The sequence below is a fragment of the Hylobates moloch genome, unplaced genomic scaffold (genome assembly GCF_009828535.3).
Source record: "Hylobates moloch isolate HMO894 unplaced genomic scaffold, HMol_V3 SCAFFOLD_1, whole genome shotgun sequence".
Taxonomy (NCBI): Eukaryota; Metazoa; Chordata; class Mammalia; order Primates; family Hylobatidae; genus Hylobates; species Hylobates moloch.
The window spans coordinates 85,343,066-85,369,019 of NW_026652276.1; the positions used below are offsets into that span (position 1 = coordinate 85,343,066).

The 25,954-nt window shown below is 40.2% G+C and overlaps 1 protein-coding gene across 1 annotated transcript in view; it reads right to left on the minus strand.

Annotated features, from left to right (window-relative positions):
* GALNT5 (polypeptide N-acetylgalactosaminyltransferase 5) overlaps nucleotides 1–25,954 on the minus strand; it is a 66,903-nt gene that overhangs the window by 16,873 nt on the left and 24,076 nt on the right. Inside the window, exons 2-7 of the mRNA XM_032753391.2 lie at nucleotides 23,237–23,403; nucleotides 15,396–15,515; nucleotides 5,778–5,913; nucleotides 5,060–5,179; nucleotides 1,907–2,024; nucleotides 561–884 (exon numbers count right to left, since the gene is read on the minus strand). Coding sequence (XP_032609282.1) covers nucleotides 561–884; nucleotides 1,907–2,024; nucleotides 5,060–5,179; nucleotides 5,778–5,913; nucleotides 15,396–15,515; nucleotides 23,237–23,403 — 985 coding nt within the window. The remainder of the gene's footprint in view (nucleotides 1–560; nucleotides 885–1,906; nucleotides 2,025–5,059; nucleotides 5,180–5,777; nucleotides 5,914–15,395; nucleotides 15,516–23,236; nucleotides 23,404–25,954) is intronic.

Below are 25,954 nucleotides of genomic sequence, written 5' to 3' on the forward strand. Positions count from 1 at the left end.
TTTCCAGTGCTTGGATGGAGAACACTGACCTGTCTTAGGGCTTTACATGACCTTTACCCTCTGCCTAACACTCTTCTTTAGAGCTTGGCTGACTGACACTTAGTGTTTGAGGCCTGAGTTACAAAGTCTCCTTCTCAGGATTTCTTGACCACTCTAACTGAGGAGTCATCAAATGTGGCCTGTTCCCTAAATGAGAGCTATTATATTTTGTATTTACACTTAACTTGCTTATTTGTTTATAATCCTTCTTCCCTACCCAAATTAAGCTCCACAAGGAAGGGATCAAGTCTACTTCATTCATCACCCTGTAATCCAAGTCTGAAATACTCCCAGATCTACGGATACTCAGTAGGTATCTGTTGAGTTAATCAATGAACATGAGCACTTGGTAGCCTTCCTCAAGTTTACCTGTGTTTAATTCTCAGCCATGCTTTGTCCCATCTTTGCTCATACTTGGTGTTTATTTATAATGTAATTATTCATTCTTTCCACACATTTTTGAAAGAGGTTTTGTGTTTTGTTTTTATGGAGTAAGATTTTAAATTGCCACTTGAACTTACCACACCACTAGCTCTCACAATGGGAGCCTTTAAGTCAGGAAAGACATTCTCCAAGTACCATTTGAAACTTTTACACTTCAGTTTCTTTCGCAGCTCCCTTTGCTGGGTGAGGTTGCCAACATCTAGCCCTTGGTCGATGAGGTGGTCTCCATGGCCATAGAACAGCTCCTTATACTCATCCAGCCAGACCTCAGCAACCCGCACCAAGTTCCGCTCCACTGTCTTCATCCGGTCTTTGGGGAAGGAATATGGATTGTCATTTCTGAATATATGGCCCACTCGGGAGCAGGGAATAATCTCAATTTCACCACCACACATCCACACCTGGAAGAATTTGATGATAAGCATCAATTATCAAATGATAGCCACAAATCATGGGCACTTAACAATGACAAGAAACCACCTGGCTGGTGACCTTGTTTCCCCCTACCTGAAGTAATACTCAACTTCAAAAACACTTTTGCGATAGAAAATCAAACTCAACAGGTTTGTTTAATTTTGTGTATTGCTGTGGATCATTTTAGGATTAGTAAAACGTAATTTTTTCATTTCCTAACCTGCAATGTAAGTTTTTTTTAAGTTTGCAAATAAATCTTCACAGAATCCCATTTTGTAAAATATGAGTTCTTGTTTTGGTTGAATCAGGGAAAGAAGTATAGATGTCCATTTGTTCACGTTCCTCTACTCTCATTTTGGGAAGAACCAAAAGGCTTGTGGTACACAACTCAAAACCATTCTTCATGATCAGCAGCTCCAAAATTACACCCTTTTACATACACACAGAACACCCACCCAATAGGAAAGCAATTCTTTTTTGGACACTCTCTATTACTGCTGTTGCCAAGGCTTTCTCAGAAGTTAATCAATGATTGTATAATAGATTGTATAAAGTCCCCAAAGGAGCTGTACTATGAGGCACACCTGACCTGTTGGTGACCTGCTTTAGAGGTATTTTTATGTCCTTCTGTCATTTGTGTTCTCTAAGATGATCCATTACAGATTGAGTCTGTTCCTTCCAACATTCTAGACAGATGTTCCAGGAGAGTTATTTTGTAGAATGTACGACTCCCACAGCATTTACTCTGAGTGGCAGAAAGTCCTTTCCGCCATATTTACAAGCGGAAATGGTGTTGTGAAATATTAGGGAATGCTAATAAACTTCATGACAGCAATTGATTCTTTCAAATTCAATCTGAGATATGAAAAAATTAATCCAGAGACCCTAAAATTTCTGTGAAATTTCCTCTCAGTGGCAGTCACATATCTGATTATGGCAGTAAAATCAAACCATTTAAAATTGATTAACTCATTATTGTAAAGAAAATTTGGGAAACACCTGGTAATACCTTGAATGAGAGCTCCATATTTTCCCCACCCCAAACATCGAGGCCAGGGTCGTATGTTCCAAGTTCAAAAAAGTAACTTTTGTCAATAGAAAACAATCCACCAGCCATGACAGGGCACCTACAAAAAGAAAAGTTTGTTTTTTAAACTTGCATCTCATGAAAGCTCGACTTTTAGAGTTGTTCCTCTGTACATCTGTACTGGAGGTAGGAGGCTTTTTAGAATAGCTACTTGATGCAGGGAAGCCCTGGGACGGAGTCACAAATACGGCTTAAGTGATGCGATCCCTGGATCATGGTGGCAGAGCTTGATTAGGTTCAGCAAAGATGCATCCTGGAACTAGTATTATTTGTCTTTTATACTGTGACACAAACTGTCCAGGAATGTTATTTTTAACACTTATTCAGGGCTAAGGGAGTATCAGGCACATATATATATATTATACATATATATATGTATAATATATATATACATATATATATGTATAATATATACATATATATATTACTTCACAAAAAATCTTGTAAGTGTGTACAGTTATTAAGAATGTGCAACACTGGATGTGAGGGCGATCTGGCTGCAACATCTGTCATCCCATTGATTGCCAGGGTTGATTTGGCTGATCTAGCTGGCTAGGCGGGTGTCTCCTTCTGCCCTCACCGCTCCATGTGCCTCCCTCCCGAAAGCTGCGCGCTGTGGAAGAGGACGACCATCCCCGACAGAAGAGGGCGGGTCTTCCGTCAAGGGTATATGAGTAGCTGCGCTCCCTGCTAGAACCTCCAAGCAAGCTCTCGGGAGAGCAAGCAACAACGGAGAAGGTAAGAAACTTTCCCAAGGACAGTGGACACCTTGGGTTTGCTCTGGGCAGTCTGAGGGGACGCTGTGCCACTCACTCCACTGTACTGCCTCTCAGCCGTTACTGGAGGGAAGGCCGTGAATGTGAGTTGTCCAGGTTCTGGGTATTTTGACAAAGAATTGAACAAAACACACTAACAAAGGAACGAAACACATGAACGAAGCGGCACAAGCTGGGATTCGTTAAAGCGGGAAAGCGCTCCACGGGGTGGGAGTGGGCCGGAGCAAACGGTTCAAGGGCCGGGTTACCAAGTTTTCTGGGTTTCAAGTACTCCTTTCGAGGTCCCTACCGGCTGCCCCTTATCTGGATGAAGGATTTGGTTGGCTAATGAAAGGCTGAGGTGAATTGGCGCCCTATGCAGATGAAGGGAAGGTCCCTGCTTGGCCAGTCCAAGGCAGAGACACTCGCTTTCCGTCTGAGATGTGGTGGAAGGGGAGGGCTGTAGGGAGAGTAGCCCTTGATCCTTTGTTACTCGGGTGTGGGGAAATGGGGTTTTCCTTCTGGTTTAGCTTTGGGAAGTGGGTGTTAATCGGCCTTAGATCCCCTGCCCCTAGACCCAGGTGTTTTCCTTTTGATCCAGGTTTGGGAAGTCAGCAGGAATTGGCCTTAGATTCCCTGCCCCCAGACCTTGCTGTTTTTCCTTGATTCAGCTTTAGGAAGTCGGCATGAATTGGCCTCAAGGTTCTTCTTGCCTCCAGACCTTATTCTCCTGTCTCACAACCACACACAAACTTTACTGACAGCGTGTTATATGGCAAGCAGCTTTCAAAGCACTTTATATATTATCTGGTTCAGCTCTTAAAACAATCTAAGTAGCAGCTACTTTTATGAGTCTTTATGTAAAAATGAGGAAACACAGGCTCAAGATGATAAGTAACATTTTCAAGCTCATACCACTTCTTAGTGGTAGAGTTGAGATTCAAACTGTCTCCAGAACCTTCACTAATAATATTGATCATGGAGGATAGAAACTACATTTTAGTCAGCAGTTAGCCAAGACTGGAATCACTTCCTATGGTGGTCACTACTCAGCCAGCTGAAGTAGTTTCTGTGGAGAGCCTGCTTTGTGCTTAGGGTATACAGTGATCTCAAGGGGGAGATAATTCCTGTCCCACACCTCTCTCCCCTCCGCCACCATTTATGTTCATTTTCTTTCTGCACTCCAATTTTCCTGCTAGACTATCCCTAATGCATTCTTTTCCTAACATTGTGTTGAATATAGTCTGAACTCAACCGCTACATTGGCCCTCAACATGAGAGTTTGGAAAAAGCAGAGGTTCTTTAGGCGTAGGTTCAGAGTGTTAAATCCAGGTAGTTCTGGGTTTGAGTCTCAAATTCTTCTTTGATTAGCTGTGTATCCCTGGGAAAATTAATGCTTTTAAGTCTAAATTTCCTCATCTCTTTAAGGTGAATACTTCCACCTCCCTCCTAGAGTTAGGAAGAGAGTTAGGTGCCTGGCACAGAGTGCTCAATAAATGGTAGAACCTTCACTTCTTTGCTTGGTGGAATAATTCTGAAGGCATCACACCTGGCAAGGAAGGCGGGTATGACTGATTGAGGGGTAAGTTTGGGGAAAACATGCTTCGGTGCACGGTCTGGGCTTGGCTTTCTGTTGGGGCTGGCTTGCTTGTGTCTGCTTAAGTGGTCACTACAACAGGGAAAGTTTAAGCCCCCTGCTGCTCTTCGTGTGGCTGGCTGAATGTTTGTCCTGCAGGCCTAGATTCTGAAGAAGTAATGGGAAGTCTCCACTTTAGCTTCAAGTCTAAGCTGTGTTCTTCAATGCAGTTTCTTGGAAATAAAAGCCCAAACTTGAATTCATATCCAGCTTCTGAACTGATTTTTAAATTTATTTATATAATTTGGCAATTTTCTCATGGAGGGGGTAGGATTAGGCTGTAAAAGAAAATCCTAACCATTGCTATCATTAGAAGGATATTTCCATTACTATTATTTACTTTTAATTTGCACTTATGTTTACTTTAATATTACATGTGTTTATATAGTATGTATGCAGCACATTTTGCTAGTTTGTGTTTCTTGGTTGCAAATCCTAGGGGACAGGATAGCATTGGTGAATTTTTCTGTGTTCAGGCCTGAGTAGGGTACAAATGACCAGTGAAGAATGAGTTCTGGGAACAAATTTCTCAAGAACACTGTGTTTGCTTTGGTAATCTATTGGCTAGAACTGTGATTCTTAATGTTCTATAGAATAACAAGGTACAGCTGTTTTGTAGAATTTTTTAATGCTTTTACAAAAAGATACATGACTGCTTCCTAGTCTTAAATTTCACACACTTACCTTATTATATCAGTTTCTTTAATTCTGTTTTTTGCAATGACATCTGGGGGAATTGTTCTCCAACCAAAGTTCATGGGCCACACAAAGATGCCTCTTTGAAAGTTATCCACTGTCATGTAACTAATCCAGGAAATAAAAAACAAAGTGTTATCTGGGATTATATACATCTTTATATACTTTATCAATCTGGCTTCACGATGTAGTCAAATGAATGAAACAAGTGCTAATGATGAGTTTAGATCACCACCTTTTAATAATAGTTCAAGAATGTTTACAAGTACAATTTGCATTAGTAACTAATTGGCTTGATTATTTGTACTTATACTTTTATTTTAATACTATCCTAGCCAGTTTTGAAGAAAAAAAAAAATACAAGAGCAACTTAAAAGCACACATATGTTTCCCACAGAAATAAGAAATAAACTTGAGGTGAATAAATATTTGGGGTTCAGCTAAATATAATGGGGAAAAAACTAGATCATGAGTATTAGGATTTATTGGTATTTAGAGTTAAGAATTTGTAGTGAACAGATAGATTATTGCATCAGCAGACCCTGGTCCCAAGATATCGACCATGTTTTTCCATTTATTTAAGTAGATAAACTGTATATGTCTTGGATTTTCAAAAAACGCACATATTAGGCGTATACTCAGCACTTTCTGCTCCTTGTGATTAAAGATGTGCTTGAAAGTATCTTGTGGAATGTGTAAATATTACCTCATATCCTTATCATTGATGACTTCGATTACTGGACAGGCCACTTTCTTTCTACTTAAATAAACTCTTTCCAGAAGAGGTTCCAACCAACCAACGTTACATTCCACATGAGAATCTAAAAATGTCAACACATCACCTAGAGGGCCAAACACACACAAAAAACTTTGAAAATACAATGTATTGAATGTGTGTACTTCATGTTCAAAGGTATTGATGATTGCTCCAGAAATGTGGCTATAAATGCAGTGATCTTTTTTTTTTCTGAATTCGTGGTCACTATAATTTCATTTCATACTGAAATGAGAGAAACTTTGCTCCTAGGAGTCCTGTGGTGCAAACATAATTTATGTCTGGAAAAAATTGATAAGCCATTTAGAATGAGTAAAAGAATCTGAAAAGAATACTTGGTATTAAATGTAGTTGCTGAAGTCCCCTCTAACAGAGTGTGCCCATTAACGCTGGGGGTGCAGGATTTGGGACTTTGTTTTTAAGAAGCAGAGAGACTGAGATGACAAGTTTGGCCTTAGGAATGATGAAGAGGAAAAATTACTTCACAAAATAGGGATGAAGGAAATTAAAGTGGACAAACCGGCAAGGCTAGGAGGTACTGGAAAAGAGTTATAGGAGACAGGAGTGGGGAATGGGAGGTTGCTGATTAATGGGTATGGAGTTTTATTTTTGCAAGGTAAAAAGAGTCGTGGAGACTGCACACCAATGTGAACGTATGTAACACTATGGGCCTGTACACCTAAAAATGGTTAAAATGGTACATTTTTATATTCTATGTATTTTACACAATTTTAAAAAAGACTTACAAGAGGAAAAAAAAGGAAAAGAAACTTGGAGGCCAGAAATAGTTTAAGAACTCTTTTATTTCCCTGTTAGTTGTGTGAAGTAACACTCTCTCCCCAGTGAAACCTCAGTAGCATCTACATTGCTCCAGAGGATCTTATACAAGTGACGTGTGTGTGTGTGTGTGTGTGGTGTGATGTGTGTGTGAGAGAGTGTAACAACCCAGGAAATAAGCTCCTGGTCCACATCCTATGTGTGATCTTTCAGGCCCAACCACAGGTAATACAAAGGCTCTACCTAGTGGGGCTCATGGGGGAAACCTGTTTTCTCACTCAGACTTGGTGCCCAGCCAGTGTGTTGAAGTCTCTAAAGGGAGTTGCGGTCCAGGTCTCAGACCCTCCACTAGGCTGCAGGACTTGCTCTTCTGCCTAGCTGCATTCCTAACTCAGGTGCCTCCATTCAGGCCAAACCTCTGCCAGGACCACTTTATTAGAGATGGAATGGGTCTTGAAGACACTTTGCTCAACTCTGACTCACTATTCAGTGCTTTCCCACTCCTAGCCTTTCCTTTTCTTACTCTGGATCCCAGGGCCACATAACAGAAGGAGCCTTTTGTGCCGGGTTCCTTGGGCAGGCAGTGAGATGCCCCTCTTGTCTGCTCTACTCTGATCCACCACTCAGCAACATTCCAGGGGGAAAAATGGAACACAGGAGGAGCCAGTGCCTTCTCCTCTTCAGCCTCCTGCTGATACTGTTGCAGTAAGGGATTAAGGCTTGACTACTGCTTTCATTTTGGTTTATCATTTTAATTGACTACTTCGATACCTGGGTGCTCAGCTTAGCTCTTGACATACCTGTAAGAGTATCATGTAAGTGCTTGTTCTATGCCAGTCTCTGTTCTAAACATTCTTCATGCATGTTTTATGCAGTCTTTAGAACAACTCTGCAGTATAGAACTAATTTTTATTCCCACTTAAGAGACAAGGAAACTAAAGAACAAAGACCCAACCTCTTTTCTATGGTTGCACAGCTAACAAACAACAATGTGATATTAGAAAATAAGTAGCTCATTCCATAGATTATGTTCCTTAAAAAATGCTAGAAGGAGGCAGAGCTTTGAGTATGGGAAGGCTTAGAGAACAAAATGAGGATCGTTATCTAGATGATAGATCATTATCACTGAAATCTGCAAACTACCTCTCAATTAATAGAATTTAGCATCATATTAATTACTTGGTTAACAACGGCATTTTTGCATGAGGGTAAGGTATTGGTGTGGAGTGTTCTTGAGGAGTCTGTTTAGTGAAACCATCTGTGAGAAGCAAACCCACTCCGTGCAGTCTTCTGTTCTTGGAGATAGCAGTTTCATCTCCTGACCAGGCTGGAAGGGTCCTATTTTCAGGGCATTAATGCTTGTTTGACAATGACAGGGTATTGTCACCTGCATGGTCTGAATGTATGTGTCAATCCAAAATTCATATTTTGAAACCTAACCCTAAGATGATAGTATTAGGAGGTGGGGCCTTTGTGATAAGATCATGAGGGTGGAGCCTTCTTAAGTAGGATTAGTGCTTATATGAAAGAGGCTGGAGAGTGTTTGTGAGCCCCTTTTGCCCTTCCACCATGTAAGGTCACAGTAACAAGGTGCCACCTTTGAAGCAGACAGTGAGCTGTCACTAGACACCGAATCTGCTAGTGCCTTGATCTTGGACTTCTTCCCAGCCTCCAAAACTGTGATCAATAAATATATGCTATTTATAAATGATCTAGTCTAAGGCATTTTGTTATAGCAGCCCAAAAGGATTAAGCCATCTCTTAAGGGTGTCCTTTGGGGATGGCACCTTTGGGATAGCCCTCTCACCTGTCATGGGAAGACTCACAGGGTTATGTAGGTGTATGAAGCGTGGCCTGCTAAAGTCCACTTGGCTAGTGGTATACAATGTAGTAGAAAAGGATTCTTGGCCGGGTGTGGTGGCTCACATCTGTAATCTCAGCACTTTGGGAGGCCGAGGCGGTAGGATCATGAGGCTGAGAGATCAAGGCCACCCTGGCCAACATGGTGAAACCCCATCTCTACTAAAAATACAAAAATCAGCTGGGTGTGTGTGTGTGCCTGTAGCCCCAGCTATTCAGGAGGCCGAGCAGGAGAATCACTTGAACCCGGGAGGTGGAGGTTGCAGTGAGCAGAGATCATGGCACTGCACTCCAGCCTGGTGACACAGCGAGACTCTGTCTCAAAAATAATAATAATAATAATAATAATAATAATAATATTTCTACTTGTGGTCCATTCAGACCTAGAGTTTAAAGAGGATTCTTTACTACACCACCTGTCCCTATCCCCATAGCAGCCTTATGAAGTCAAAGGGGCCTGGATTATCTTTCTGGCAGTAGGATGGGTCCCCAAACCTGCATTCACATCCCACCTGGCCCAGATCCCTACGAAAGTTCTCATTCATTTGCTGCCAGGACCTAAGGGAAGCAGCATCTGCTCAAAACATAGTCTGGAATTTTATATTGTTTTATTTTGGGGAAGAGGAGAATCCTCCTATGCATGCATGCTATTGCTCTACTTTCAGACACTGTTTTAAAATAAGATCCTAGGACTATGTTAGGTGAGAAAACAGGGAGCTGTCTGTGTAGCTGACTCTTGTTGGGATTTCTGATTGGCGTGGTTATTGTCTATGGACATTGTACACACTGTTATTGATTCAGAGAGGCGAGAGGCACAGTGAAATAAGCATAGCATTAAAGTTACATACAACAGCCTTCAATCCGAGCTCTGCTTTTCCTAGCCAGGTTAGATAAGTTACTTAACCTTTTTGAGCTTTGCCCTATGAAGATATTTCTAAGATCTACCTGATACCTAAATTCTTTAAAAATTGCTGGTATAATTTACTGTCAGAATAATCAACCCAATCACTTAAAATTTTTAAATGACACATAATAATTGTATATATTTATGGGGCACATAGTGATATTTGATACACAAAGTGTGTAGTGATCAAATCAGGGTAATTAGCATATCAATCACCTCAAACATTTATCATTTATCTGTATTGGGAACATTCAAAATCCTCTCTGATAGCTACTTGAAAATATATAATAAACTATTGTTAACTATAGTGACCCTGTAGTGCTATAGAGCACTAGATTTGGAAAGGGTAGGAGAGAGGGGATATAGGGAGAGGTTGGTTAAAGAATATAAAATTTTAGTCCAACCTTGATTGCTACCTGGTAGGATTTTCTGTTTTCTAAGAATAGGTCCCAATAATACTGGATTGTTTACAGATGGGTTTCATTTGTAACTTAAAAATTTGGGGGATGGGGGTAACATAAAACTGCTCAATGTGCCAAAAATTTTGGGTCCTTGTTGAGCATGGACTTCCACTTATATCCAGTGTACCAGCCTGGAATATTGCTGCAGTACCAGTTAATGCTGGATGGTTATGTCTAGGATTCCTTGAGGGATGTTGGCTTGGCGTGCCATTTAATTTTACATAATGCCTCCTAAGTAATGCTAAGGAAACAATTTTTACCTGCAGCAGATACAAGTTATAAAAGTTTGCAGAAAGATGTCTACCGTTGCTTTTTAGGAGACCTTGGAGTTTGCTAGGAGTTAGATGTCACTTGTCCAGTTACTTAAAGTTGGCCAAGTGATTATTTAGAATGCTCATAGAAATGTCAGGAATTTTGCTAAATGCCATGTCATGAAGGAAATGAAAACCTAATATTTACTTTGACTCTCTACTGCCTGACTGTAACTCCTTTTGGCAGGGCAGTAAATCACTTGGTCTGTTCCACACCAGGAAGGGATATGGGTGATCTGCTTCTTCCCTGATATCTCATTTACTCTATCTTTTTAATTCTGTTGGCTTCATATAGTGAGCAATTCTTAGAGATCCATTGCCCCGACCTACCTGTCAAATTTTGAAATCCTACTTGGGCCTCTCAACCTCCTCATTCACAGCAAGCAACTGATTGGACCTAATCTTTTTGCCTGACTTAGATTCAGATGAAGAACTAACATGCCCTGGAAACTGAATGCATAGTAGACATTGCTAATGGTAAGGCAGATCACTGGCCCCTTATTATTTTGTAGATGATTGCAGACTTTCAGAGAGCCTCTTGCAGAACTTCAGAGAGCCTCATGATACCCTGGGACCAAAATAGGCCATCTGACTTCTATTTCTGCATGTCTTTGGATCTCTGGATCTCACCCTTGCCTATTACTTCCCTTTTCTTTGAGTCCTAAAGGGCAAATTTTAGGGAACAGTAGTGTCAAGCCCTGTCAGATTCTGGACTCATATTCTCATCTTTAAACTCCTTGTTTGGCGAGGCATCCTAGAGAAAATTTTTGTCTGCTGTCTTTGCTGATCTCTAATTTACAGGAACTCTTCAGGAGGCCCTTAGTCTCTTACTTATTTCTACTCTTGAGAGCTGTGGCACACCCAGGGGAGTTTGAGAGGACCCACCATGCCTGCCATCTCTGCTCAGTGCCAGTCTCTGAATTACATTCTCTGCTAAAACTGATCCTGCATTGCCTTGAATTCCCCACAGGGGACAGGTGCCCTTCCCGGCATTGGATGTATCCTTGGGCAAGGATACATCGAGACACACCTTTCTTCTTTCCAAACTCTCAGGCACCCAAGCTCCACTAATGCTGCTCAAAGTGTAGGCCACAGACCCTGCTGTCTACAGGGAGATAGCAATAGAAATTGAGAACAAATATTTTGAAACTTTATAGCAATTTGTCAAATTTATAAATTTATTGTTTATTTACTGTTTTTATATACATGTAGATATATATGCATATATATATATATATATATTTTTTTTTTTTTTTTGAGACAGAGTTTTGCTCTTGTTGCCCAGGCTGGAGTGCAGTGGTGTGATCTCAGGTCACTGCAACCTCCGCCTCCTGGGTTCAAGAGATTCTCCGCCTCAGCCTCTTGAGTAGCTGGGATTACAGGCACCTGCCACCACTCCTGGCTATTTTTTTTTGTATTTTTAGTAGAGACAGGGTTTTGCCATGTTGGGCAGGCTGGTCTCAAACTCCTGACTTCAGGTAAACTGCCTGTCTCGGCCTCCCAAAGTGTTGGGATTACAGGTGTGAGCCACCGCACCCAGCCATATATATTTTATATATAATAAAAATGGGTTTGTGTTTTACATATCTACTTTCCTTTTTGGGTAATTAATATTGATTATAATTTACAAAGGGTTAGGTCAATAAAAAATTAGAAATTAGGGGAAAAAAGTCCTTTTCAGATAGTTTGGGAAGCATCACTGTACTAGGCAGTGGCAAGCAATTAAGATACACCTAGCTGGGGTTTTTCAAACTGAGAGCTGTAGATTCCCTTAGTGAATCAATCACTAAATCAATTTATTGAGATTGGCCAGGATCTAAAACATAAATAACATAGAAAAGAAGGTATTAGAATCTATTCCACATGTTATTTGATAAAATGTCTACTGTAGTTATATGTGTGATTACACATGTACTGAGTTGTGATGAAAAATTTATTTCTACACAAGCCATCTTCAAAATGGTTTGAGAGTTACTGAGCTAATATTCTCAAGGCTGTTAATGAATCTGAATTTACATTCAGACTTGCTAAATTCAAATAAATTACTTTATGGATGTTAACTGCAAGCACTTGAGCAAGCAGTTGCAACTGCTTTAATCAAGCTCATAAACACCCCTTCTAAGACACTCCACCCATGTTGTCTAATAGTTTGGACTGTGTTGGAGGCCATTGCTAGCATACTCTGTGCTCCGTGCAGGCAGAGAGAAAATTTTTAAATAAGTAACCTATATTTGGTTCTGTATTCTACTTTCTGTGCATGAATATCTAATTTTCATCTCAAATTTATATGGACAGAATCAAAACTCAGCTGCAATTCCAAACCTGCTCCTCCAGTTTTGAGCCTACCACCCACCAAGTTGTTCAGATACCAGTCCTAGGGTTTGTTTCTGATTGGTCTCATTCTTATCTCTTCACATCTTATCTGATGGCAAGTCCTATACGTTCCATGCGCACAGTCTATGATGAAGCTGACCATTTCTCCCATTTATCCTGGCACCTCCCTGGTACTTGGACAACTATAGTAGCCTCCTAACTGGCCTCCCTATTTCCTTTTTCATCTTCCTAATATCCATTCTCTACACAGTGGCCAGAATGAGCTTTCAAAATGTACATCAGATAGTTTTGTTCCTATTTAATATTCTTCATTGGCTTCACCTTGTACTGAGAATAATGCCTACAATCTTTAAGTGATGCACAAAACCTTAGAAAAACCTGCTTTTTTCTTTCTCCCCAAATGAATCTTTTATGACTCTCCCCATGGTCAGCACCCATGAGTCAAAATGAACTTATTTCTTCACCTTGAATATGCCAAGCTCATTTCTTCATTAGGACATTTGTACTTCTTGTTCCATTTGCTTGAGAATATTCTTCACCCAGACCTCAGCTCAAAAGTTACCTATTTAAACTAGTTCTTGAGTATCCTATTTTTACATCGTTTATAGATAATTACTTTCCAAAGGAAATTAAGCATGGAATGCCATTAAATTTTCCTGAATGCAGTCTCTCATCAAGAATCTTAACCGTCACTGCAATGCCAATTTTGGTGTAACGTATTTGTTGCTCACTTAAAATTTCCTCTACAAAGAGAAGACATTTGTTAGCAAACCAATGAAATGAGAAGAGCTTCAAATATGGAGTCCAGTTATGAGAAAATTAAACTCAGGTAAGCAGATAATTTCCCATCAGAACATGCTTGAATTTAAGCTGGTGGAGACCTGTAAAAGCAGGGCTTACAGGGCCAGAGTGGTGGCTAAATGTCTAGAGACCTCAAGGTGTAGTTGATAAGAGGACGGACTCTGGAGTCAGGGCATTCAGGTGCCAGCTTTGGATTTACCACTGGCTAGATGGGGGAGCTTGCATAAGGCACAACCTCACTGTGCCTCTATATTCTCATCTGTAGAATGAGGATGTGATTGTACTCATCTCATAGAGTTATTGTGAGGATTCAGTCAGTTAATATACAAAGTATTCAGAATGGCACCTAGCATATAAATCAGCTAGTATTACAGGGCACAGATCCTTCCATAGAAACATATGAACATGAACCCAAATGTTTGATGTTGTTTTTAGAATATTCATAAAATAGATTCACTTCTCATTTGCTCACCAACACCTGCACACTAAAAAGGGGAGAAGAAAAGAAGGCATACGGCCTTTGGGGAAGGCAGAAAGAACCATTGGAAGAATAGACATGGGTCAGAGAAGAGAGGGGTGAGGATTATAGAATTAAAACATTACAAAATCTTGAAATATTGATGGGTCAGGTCAAAAGGGCACAGGCTTGAAGAAGCTCCTAGTGGTCAAATTTGGGACAATTTGAATACCAACAAGAATAATGGTGATATAATACACATTTAATTTCTGAGCCATAAATCCATATCGGTGAGGGGATGAGAGGGAGGGGAGAGGGAGATTGAGGGGAAAGGGAAGAAGAGTTAGAAAGCAGGAGAGGGAGAGATAGAGATTTTCTCCTTACACATGAATGCCAGCTAAATAAAAAAGAACGAATTATAGAAAAGCAAATTTTCAGTCCTCAGTGTAATAATTGATTTAAGCAAGGATCATCAATGGACACTAAAAACCATTGGGTAAAACACTGTAAGAAAAACAAAATATTCTCATGGATCAATGTATCATTCCACAAATTACTTCTTAATCCCAAAGTAAAGATTTAGCTGTCAACATCTTAACTAACCTCTCAAAGTTAGTATCAACAATACTGGTGATATTATGTAATATTATATGCCTCTTGATGAGATGTATACCATTTCTATCACCTATGTAGTAGCATTCTATATAATATTTTCACTCCAAAAACATTTATCCTGCAGGTAACAAGAGGAAATCGAAAATTTCAGAACATGGTCAGTGGTACCAAACAAATGGCATGAACTTAAAATACACACACACACACACACACACACACACACACACACACACACACACACACATTAGTATTTAAACAAAGTGTAAGGAGTTGACTATTAAGACTAAGAAGACCAAAGTATCAAAGGCAGAGTATGAAACTTGATTAGTTCCTGAATTTAAAAAAAACATTTTGAGGCCTGTAATCCCAGCACTTTGGGAGGCCAAGGCAGGCAGATCACGAGGTTAGGAGTCAAGACCATCCTGGCTAACACGGTGAAACCCCGTCTCTATTAATAATACAAAAAATTAACTGGGCATGGTGGTGGGTGCCTGTAATCCCAGCTACTTGGGAGGCTGAGGCAGGAGAATGGCGTGAACCCGGGAGGCGGAGGTTGTGGTGAGCTGAGATGGCACCACTGCACTCCAGCCTGGGCTACAGAGCGAGACTCTGTCTCCAAAAAAAAAAAAAAAAAAAAAAAACACAAAAAACAAAAAAACAAAAACATTTTGGGAACAATGAGAAAACTTGAAAAGAGCAGCATATAGTAGGTATTATATTTAGTTATGAAAGCTGTGCTTATTTAAGAGAATGCTCCTGTTCTTCAGAGATGCCTACTGAAGTACTTAGGGGTGCAGTATGGTGATGTCTGTAACTTCTTTTTCAAAGGTTCAGGAAAAAAGTATATGCAGTAGGTGTCTATGTGTGTTTATGATAAAGCACATATTATAAAAACTGTTTAAAATTGATGCAACTAAGTGATGCATATATAGGCATCATTGTGCTGGTCTTTCACATTTGCTGTATGTTTGAGAAACATTTTAAGTTAAAATAAAAATGTAACAAACAAAAAAATGAGTAACTTCTTACCTGTTGCATTCTGTGCTCCTGCCAGCCTGGCCCTTATTAAGCCATGTCTCTCTTTGAGGCGAAGAATCCGAACTTTTGGAAACTGGGACATGTATTTATCCAAATTATCTTTTAGATAGTCTAAATCAGAGTAAAGATAAACCAGGAAATACTTGAATTAAGTAAGTCCGGATAGTATCAGAAGTGCTCCCCAAAGTCAAATGCCAAAAACTATGACATTACCATCATCACTGAATTTTATTCCTTGGGTCATAATTTTATTTTCTGATGTCATTTTCTTGGAAGGATTCTGTCTGGTTTCAATATTCAAAGCTGTCTGATTTTTCAAACCCCAAATCTTTGTTTTCAGTGTTGCAAGGTGATACAGTGGAGGGCACACCTTTCTGAGTATTTGTCAAGGTGGGGGCAGATTTGCCTTAAAATAAATGTAGCTCAGGCTTCTGCACAATTCTGCCTCTACTCTCAGCCCCACCTCTTGCAAAAGCCCCTTCCATGACCCAAGGAAGAGGCTAAACAATGTGTGCAAATAAGACCCTTTCATTCTCTACTCTGACGTCCCCTTCCATTACACCTTTTCTCTCTTATTAGATGGCCATGGAGGGATCCAGCTAAAGGAACAGTTTTCTGGGGGCTTTATGAGCTATGTTTATGTGACTTACAGTCAGTTCTGTGTGTAATCAAGCTATTTACAGCTATCCTAGGTTGGAATGGCTTCCAGAAAACTTTCTAAGAAAGTTTTTCTTAGACAGGACCCTGAAAACTGAATTAGCTTCAGGTCCCACAGAATCTGGACCTGCCCCTCATGAAGGGACTCTTTTTTTTTTTATTATTATTATACTTTAGGTTTTAGGGTACATGTGCACAATGTGCAGGTTTGTTACATATGTATCCATGTGCCATGTTGATTTCCTGCACCCATTAACTCGTCATTTAGCATAGGTATATCTCCTAATGCTGTCCCTCCTCGCTCCCCCAACCCCACAACAGTCCCCGGAGTGTGATGTTCCCCTTCCTGTGTCCATGAGTTCTCATTGTTCAATTCCCGCCTATGAGTGAGAACATGCGTTGTTTGATTTTTTGTCCTTGCGATAGTTTACTGAGAATGATGTTTTCCAGTTTCATCCATGTCCCTACAAAGGACATGAACTCATCATTTTTTATGGCTGCATAGTATTCCATGGTGTATATGTGCCACATTTTCTTAATCCAGTCTATCGTTGTTGGACATTTGGGTTGGTTCCAACTCTTTGCTATTGTGAATAGTGCCGCAATAAACATACGTGTGCATGTGTCTTTATAGCAGCATGATTTATAGTCCTTTGAGTATATACCCAGTAATGGGATGGCTGGGTCAAATGGTATTTCTAGTTCTAGATCCCTGAGGAATTGCCACACTGACTTCCACAATGGTTGAACTAGTGTACAGTCCCACCAACAGTGTAAAAGTGTTCCTATTTCTCCACATCCTCTCCAGCACCTGTTGTTTCCTGATTTTTTAATGATGGCCATTCTAACTGGTGTGAGATGGTATCTCACTGTGGTTTTGATTTGCATTTCTCTGATGGCCAGTGATGATGAGCATTTCTTCATGTGTTTTTTGGCTGCATAAATGTCTTCTTTTGAGAAGTGTCTGTTCATGTCCTCTGCCCACTTTTTGATGGGGTTGTTTGTTTTTTTCTTGTAAATTTGTTTGAGTTCATTGTAGATTCTGGATATTAGCCCTTTGTCAGATGAGTAGGTTGCAAAAATTTTCTCCCATTCTGTAGGTTGCCTGTTCACTCTGATGGTAGTTTCTTTTGCTGTGCAGAAGCTCTTTAGTTTAATGAGATCCCATTTGTCAATTTTGGCTTTTGTTGCCATTGCTTTTGGTGTTTTAGACATGAAGTCCTTGCCCACGCCTATGTCCTGAATGGTATTGCCTAGGTTTTCTTGTAGGATTTTAATGGTTTTAGGTCTAACATTTAAGTCTTTAATCCATCTTGAATTAATTTTTGTATAAGGTGTAAGGAAGGGATCCAGTTTCAGCTTTCTACATATGGCTAGCCAGTTTTCCCAGCACCATTTATTAAATAGGGAATCCTTTCCCCATTTCTTGTTTTTGTCAGGTTTGTCAAAGATCAGATAGTTGTAGATATGCGGCATCATTTCTGAGGGCTCTGTTCTGTTCCATTGATCTATGTCTCTGTTGTGGTACCAGTACCATGCTGTTTTGGTTACTGTAGCCTTGTAGTATAGTTTGAAGTCAGGTAGCATGATGCCTCCAGCTTTGTTCTTTTGGCTTAGGATGGACTTGGTGATGCGGGCTCTTTTTTGGTTCCATATGAACTTTAAAGTAGTTTTTTCCAATTCTGTGAAGAAAGTCATTGGTAGCTTCATGGGGATGGCATTGAATCTATAAATTACCTTGGGCAGTATGGCCTTTTCACGATATTGATTCTTCCAACCCATGAGCATGGAATGTTCTTCCATTTGTTTGTATCCCCTTTTATTTCATTGAGCAGTGGTTTGTAGTTCTCCTTGAAGAGGTCCTTCACATCCCCTGTAAGTTGTATTCCTAGGTATTTTATTCTCTTTGAAGCAATTGTGAATGGGTGTTCACTCATGATTTGGCTCTCTGTTTGTCTGTGATTGGTGTACAAGAATGCTTGTGATTTTTGTACATTGATTTTGTATCCTGAGACTTTGCTGAAGTTGCTAATCAGCTTAAGGAGATTTTGGGCTGAGACAATGGGGTTTTTTAGATATACAATCATGTCATCTGCAAACAGGGACAATTTGACTTCCTCTTTTCCTAATTGAATACCCTTTATTTCCTTCTCCTGCCTGATTGCCCTGGCCAGAACTTCCAGCACTATGTTGAATAGGAGTGGTGAGAGAGGGCATCCCTGTCTTGTGCCAGTTTTCAGAGGGAATGCTTCCAGTTTTTGCCCATTCAGTATGATATTGGCTGTGGGTTTGTCATAGATAGCTCTTATTATTTTGAGATACGTCCCATCAATACCTAATTTATTGAGAGTTTTTAGCATGAAGTGTTGTTGAATTTTGTCAAAGGCCTTTTCTGCATCTATTGAGATAATCATGTGGTTTTTGTCTTTGGTTCTGTTTATGTGCCGGACTACATTTATTGATTTGTGTATGTTGAACCAGCCTTGCATCCCAGGGATGAAGCCCACTTGATCATGGTGTATAAGCTTTTTGATGTGTTGCTGGATTTGGTTTGCCAGTATTTTATTGAGGATTTTTGCATCAATGTTCATCAAGGATATTGGTCTGAAATTCTCTTTTTTGGTTATGTCTCTGCCAGGCTTTGGTATCAGGATGATGCTGGCTTCATAAAATGTGTTAGGGAGGATTCCCTCTTTTTCTATCGATTGGAATAGTTTCAGAAGTAATGGTACCAGTTCTTCCTTGTACCTCTGGTAGAATTCAGCTGTAAATCCATCAGGTCCTGGACTCTTTTTGGTTGGTAAGCTATTGATTATTGCCACAATTTCAGAACCTGTTATTGGTCTATTCATAGATTCAACTTCTTCCTGGTTTAGTCTTGGGAGGGTGTATTTGTCAAGGAATTTATCCATTTCTTCTAGATTTTCTAGTTTATTTGCATAGAGGTGTTTGTAGTATTCTCTGATGGTAGGTTGTATTTCTGTGGGATCGGTGGTGATAGCCCTTTTTCATTTTTTATTGCATCTATTTGATTCTTCTCTCTTTTCTTCTTTATTAGGCTTGCTAGCAGTCTATCAATTTTGTTGATCTTTTCAAAAAACCAGCTCCTGGATTCATTAATTTTTTTGAAGGGTTTTTTGTGTCTCTATTTCCTTCAGTTCTGCTCTGATTTTAGTTGTTTCTGGCCTTCTGCTAGCTTTTCAATGTGCTTGCTCTTGCTTTTCTAGTTCTTTTAATTGCGATGTTAGGGTGTCAATTTTGGATCTTTCCTGCTTTCTCTCGTGGGCATTTAGTGCTATAAATTTCCCTCTACACACTGGTTTGAACATGTCCCAGAGATTCTGGTATGTTGTGTCTTTGTTCTCGTTGGTTTCAAAGAACATCTTTATTTCTGCCTTCATTTCATTATGTACCCAATAGTCATTCAGGAGCAGGTTGTTCAGTTTCCATGTAGTTGAGCGGTTTTGAGTGAGTTTCTTAATCCTGAGTTCTAGTTTGATTGCACTGTGGTCTGTGAGACAGTTTGTTATAATTTCTGTTCTTTTACATTTGCTGAGGAGAGCTTTACTTCCAACTATGTGGTCAATTTTGGAATAGGTGTGGTGTGGTGCTGAAAAAAATGTATATTCTGTTGATTTGGGGTGGAGAGTTCTGTAGATGTCTATTAGTTCCACTTTGTGCAGAACTGAGTTCAATTCCTGGATGTCCTTGTTAACTTTCTGTCTCGTTGATCTGTCTAATGTTAACAGTGGGGTGTTAAAATCTCCCATTATTTTTGTGTGGGAGTTTAAGTCCCTTTGTAGGTCACTCAGGACTTGCTTTATGAATCTGGGTGCTCCTGTATTGGGTGCATATATATTTAGGATAGTTAGCTCTTCTTGTTGAATTGATCCCTTTACCATTATGTAATGGCCTTCTTTGTCTCTTTTGATCTTTGTTGGTTTAAAGTCTATTTTATCAGAGACTAGGATTGCAACCCCTGCCTTTTTTTGTTTTCCATTTGCTTGATAGATCTTCCTCCATCCCTTTATTTTGAGTCTATGTGTGTCTCAGCATGTGAGATGGGTTGCCTGAATACAGCACACTGATGGGTCCTGACTCCTTATCCAGTTTGCCAGTCTGTGTCTTTTAATTGGAGCATTTAGCCCATTTACATTTAAAGTTAATATTGTTATGTGTGAATTTGATCCTGTCATTATGATGTTAGTTGGTTATTTTGCTCGTTAGTTGATGCAGTTTCTTCCTAGCCTGGATGGTCTTTACAATTTGGCATGTTTTTGCAGTGGCTGGTACCGGTTGTTCCTTTCCATGTTTAGTGCTCCCTTCAGGAGCTCTTTTAGGGCAGGCCTGGTGGTGACAAAATCACTCAGCATTTGCTTGTCTGTAAAGTATTTTATTTCTCCTTCACTTATGAAGCTTAGTTTGGCTGGATATGAAATTCTGGGTTGAAAATTCTTTTCTTTAAGAATGTTGAATACTGGCCCTCACTCTCTTCTGGCTTGTAGAGTTTCTGCCGAGAGATCCACTGTTAGTCTGATGGGCTTCCCTTTGTGGGTAAGCCGACCTTTCTCTCTGGCTGCCCTTAACATTTTTTCCTTCATTTCAACTTTGGTGAATCTGACAATTATGTGTCTTGGAGTTGCTCTTCTCAAGGAGTATCTTTGTGGCGTTCTCTGTATTTCCTGAATCTGAATGTTGGCCTGCCTTGCTAGTTTGGGGAAGTTCTCCTGGATAATATCTTGCAGAGTGTTTTCCAACTTGGTTCCATTCTCCCCGTCATTTTCAGGTACACCAATCAGACGTAGGTTTGGTCTTTTCACATAGTCCCAAATTTCTTGGAGGCTTTGTTCATTTCTTTTTATTCTTTTTTCTCTAAACTTCCCTTCTCGCTTCATTTGATTCATTTCATCTTCCATCAGCGATACCGTTTCTTCCAGTTGATCGCATCTGCTACTGAGGCTTCTGCAATCTTCGCGTAGTTCTCGAAACTTGGCTTTCAACTCCATCAGCTCCTTTAAGCCCTTCTCTCCATTGGTTATTCTAGTTATCCATTCTTCTAATTTTTTTTTCAAAGTTTTTAACTTCTTTGCTATTGTTTTGAATTTCCTCCTGTAGCTCAGAGTAGTTTGATTGTCTGAAGCCTTCTTCTCTCAACTCGTCAAAGTCATCCTCCGTCCAGCTTTGTTCCGTTGCTGGTGAGGAACTGCGTTCCTTTGGAGGAGGAGAGGTGCTCTGCTTTTTAGAGTTTCCAGTTTTTCTGCTCTGTTTTTTCCCCATCTTTGTGGTTTTATCTACTTTTGGTCTTTGATGATGGTGATGTACAGATGGGTTTTTGGTGTGGATGTACTTTCTGTTTGTTAGTTTTCCTTCTACCAGACAGGACCCTCAGCTGCAGGTCTGTTGGATTTTGCTAGAGGTCCACTCCAGACCCTGTTTGGCTGGGTGTCAGCAGTGGTGGCTGCAGAACAGTGGATTTTCATGAGACCACAAATTCAGCTGTCTGATATTTCCTCTGGAAGTTTTGTCTCAGAGGATTACCCGGCCGAGTGAGGTGTCAGTCTGTCCCTACTGGGGGGATGACTCCCAGTTAGGCTTCTCAGGGGTGAGGGACGCACTTTAGGAGGCAGTCTGTCTGTTCTCAGGTCTCCAGCTGCGTGCTGGGAGAACCACTACTCTCTTCAAAGCTGTCAGTCAGACAGGGACATTTAAGTCTGTGGAGGTTCCTGCTGACTTTTTGTTTGTCTGTGCCCTGCCCCCAGAGGTGGAGCCTACAGAGGCAGGCAGGCCTTCTTGAGCTGTGGTGGGCTCCACCCAGTTCAAGCTTCCTGGCTGCTTTGTTTACCTAAGCAAGCCTGGGCAATGGCAGGCGCCCCTCCCCCAGCCTCGCTGCCGCCTTGCAGCTTGATCTCAGACTGCTGTGCTAGCAATCAGCGAGACTCCATGGGCATAGGACCCTCCGAGCCAGGTGCGGGACACAATCTCCTAGTGTGCCGTTTTCCAGGCCCGTTGGAAAAGCGCAGTATTAGGGTGGGACTGACCCGATATTCCAGGTGCCGTCTGTTACCCCTTTCTTTGACTAGGAAAGGGAACTCCCTGACCCCTTGCACTTCTGGAGTGAGGCAATGCCTTGCCCTGCTTCGGCTTGCACACAGTGCGCTTCACGGACTGTCCTGCACCCACTGTTTGGCACTCCCTAGTGAGATGAAACCGGTATCTCAAACAGAAATGCAGAAATCACCCATCTTCTGTGTCGCTCAGATTGGGAGCTGTGGACCGGAGCTGTTCCTATTCGGCCATCATTGAGACTCTTATCTACTTACTAATTGGGTACTATTTCTGTTTATGCTTTCAAGGCCACATTTTATGTTTTTCAGCCAGTTTTTCTCCATCATCCCACAGCTTCTTGAGCTCAGTGTGATTATGGTCGAAACTCTGAAGCTAAAGAAACTTCCCATGTTGCTGTGGTCACAGCTCAAGGCTAAGCTGTTCCGTTAGCATTGCCAAGTCTTTGTTATTTTCTAAACTTTTCTGAAAAATGGGTTCCATTTTGGGAATTTGTAATGGGGTTGTCAGATCACCTACATACACAGGTTATTTGACAACCCAAAGAGTGAGATTCTTCACTATAATAAGCAAAAACAAACATAAAGGCTATGGTGGATTCTGCTTTTGAACTTTTTTGGAATCACCTCATCTCTCTTGTCCTACTGGCAATTTGTCTTCTTAACACTTAACTGAACACATCATATGCCTTGCTCTCAAGAAAGAGGCCATAAGATCTCAATTTCTTTGCCTTCCATAGAGTCTAACTGTAACTCTAGTTATTACCAGTAGGCAAGGCCTCCCTTTAATTGTGATTCCATTAAAAGGGATTTGTGCAATTGTAGAGGACACCTAAGCTCCAATACTTCAAAGTGCCCATCTCCAAGGAGCCATAGTTAGAAGATCATTCCAACACGGTAGGAGAGTTACAACTAACTGAACAGAGCTCCAGATGACTTTTAACATCCATAAATGCTTAGACTTATGTCTCTGAGGCTCCACGTAAAACAAAGCATTTGTACAATGTTTATGCTTCATCAAATTATCCTATAATTTTGCCATCCAAATTGCTACCAAACTTTGCTTCTGCCAAACTTTGACATTTCAAGAGATAGCATGAGTAGTTTTCTTACCTTTGGTGCTGAAGTCATCTACCAGCAGAATCTCCTTGATGAGATGTGGAGGAGAGCGATTGAGGACACTGTGAACAGATCTCAGGAGAGTGGACCACACTTCATCCACAAAGCACATGATGACACTGGTGGTTGGGAGGTTATTGTGAACTAGCTGCTCTGCACATCTGGGCCAGAATATAAGCAGAGCATAAGAGATGTGCTAAGGAGATCCACAAGATAGTTTTAAAAGTCACAGAGTGTGATGATGTGTATATACACACACACTCAATGTGTCGTTGATCTGTCTGGTCTATCATCTATTTATATATACCAATGATGATTTTATTATTTATCGTGTGCCTATTTTGGGGGAGGGGAACATGCCAAATAAAAAAGCAGAAGAATTACCCGTAACAGTGGTTGTTATAAAAGGACCAGAGATGCAAGACATGAGAATGTCCCATGGAGACATCACACTGCAGTGGAAAGGACATGAGTTTACAGGTAGTTAGACTCTATTTCAAATCTCATGGCCAATATTTCTCAGGTCTTTAACCATTAATGCCTTCTTTAACTTCTCTGTGCCTCAGTTTCCTCATCTGCAGAATGAGGTAATAAATGGTTCTTATTCAATAGAGTTTTGTGGCCTAGTGATAATGTACATAGAAGGCCTAGCAGGATTCCTGGCACAGGAATTTATGAAATGGTGGTTATTGCTATCATTACTAGATTATATGCTAGAAGATAGCATTCTGACTTATTTAATGTTCCCAAGTGGTTTATGATTGCCTTTCCAACTGGCTATCTGCCAAGTGTCACGGGATTTATTCTTTTCTCCCATTCTGCTTGTGTATGTACTTATGGCATAATATATGTGTGCCAAATAATTAAACTCTTTTTAGCTTCCCTATCTGGGGCTCCCTTGCTGATACTCTGCTGCAGAATAGCCACAGTTGAAAAACCATTTTGCTGGCATAGGAATGCAATCCAGGCTACAGTGGGAGTTAGTATTCAGGTGGGTTGCAACTGGCCTGGGTTTTTCCCATGCCCTACGGAATACACTGCCTCACTGCTGGCATTCTTTCACCCCCTGCCTGTGCCACTCTTCATAGGCAGTGCCCAGTGGAACCTCACAAAATGTATTTGCCATCTTATTAACACAGCTACTGTCAGTAATGTGATCACTAATGATGATGATCATAAATATTATAAGCATTCTATATTATTTCAATGTCAACCTCAAATTACCAGCATCTCTTTCCCTTTTTATTGGTGAATAACCAAAATCATGGAAAGAGTAGTCCATGATTCTACTGTTAGTAAATGGCAGAGCTGGGACTCGAACACTGATCCAGTCTGGCTCCAAAAGTAACCATTGAGGAAGCCTTAGACCCACAAGAATAGAAGAAGCTGGCAGTAGATGCGACATTTTGTGAGAGCTGGCACTTCTGCCAAATAACATGGTTACACTTTACTTATTCCATAAATAAAAAATAGGTAAGAGCAAAAACCATAGTAAAGCAAATCACATTTTCATGACACTCTAGTGTTGCCAAAGTGCTATTCTGTACATAATTGAATTCAGTCTTCATAACAACTGCTTGAGATACGTATTATTAAACACTTCTTCAAATAGAACAAACTAAATCTTGGGAAGTTAAATGACTTACCCACATCATCCACCTAGATAGGATATATAAGGAAACGTGAACAAATAATGTTTTTACGTCACTGCTGGTTTTTCTGTAGGAGAATGGGCTTTGGAAATAGATATGTGCTCAAATATCAGTTTTTCTAATGACTGATTTGGAACAGCTTTACTACTTCTTTGAACCTCATTTTGCCAACTACAAAGCTGAAATTAAACATGTACCCATAAGATTACATATAAATGTTATGTAAAACTCATCTAATATATATCTGACACATAGGGGGTACTTAGGAAATGGCAGACAAATCCAGCTATGCTTCATAATTTCAATGGTTTCTTAAATGGTTGTTTATCATAATAATTGACAAAGCCTTAGAAAAACATAAATATCCAATCCTCAGCCCTAGAAAATCAATTTACAAGGTTTGCAGAGGGCTCAAGAATCCATGTCTTAAAATACAAACAAATAAAACAAAACACAAAGAAACCAACCAACCAACAAACAAAAGAATGAGTCACAAATCATTGATTGGTGAGTTTAAGAACTTGAACTCAAGATAAAGTTAATTTATTCTTATTATTTGAGGCTAATATTAAAAAAAAAATTGATGGCTGATAGGAGCATGTCCTAAATGTTCAAGTGACAGAGAATTAAAATAACACGTTTTGATTCAGTATCTTCATGTAGTGATCAGGTATCTAATGCTAACTTAAAATATCAGACTGTCTAAACTAATATTAGTCTACACAAAGGATCCATGCATTAGCACTTCTGAATAATATGAGAAGATATTCCTCTCTTCACTTAAGAGCTTTATCAGTTTACTTTGGCTGCCATAACAAATTACTGAAAATTCTGCTTAACAGTTCTTTCCTGAATGTATCTATTTTCTCTCACATTTTTACTCTGAACAGAAAGAAGATAGCAGTACGCACCCTCAACATTTTGCTTGGTACTCTCCTTGGCTAAATAGCCGAGTTCATCATTGGCAAGTTCTGCTAATTTTCACATGACTATAGGACACAATTAAGCCAAGCTCACTGCCACTATTTAACATGGATCATTTTTCCTCCATTTCTCAATC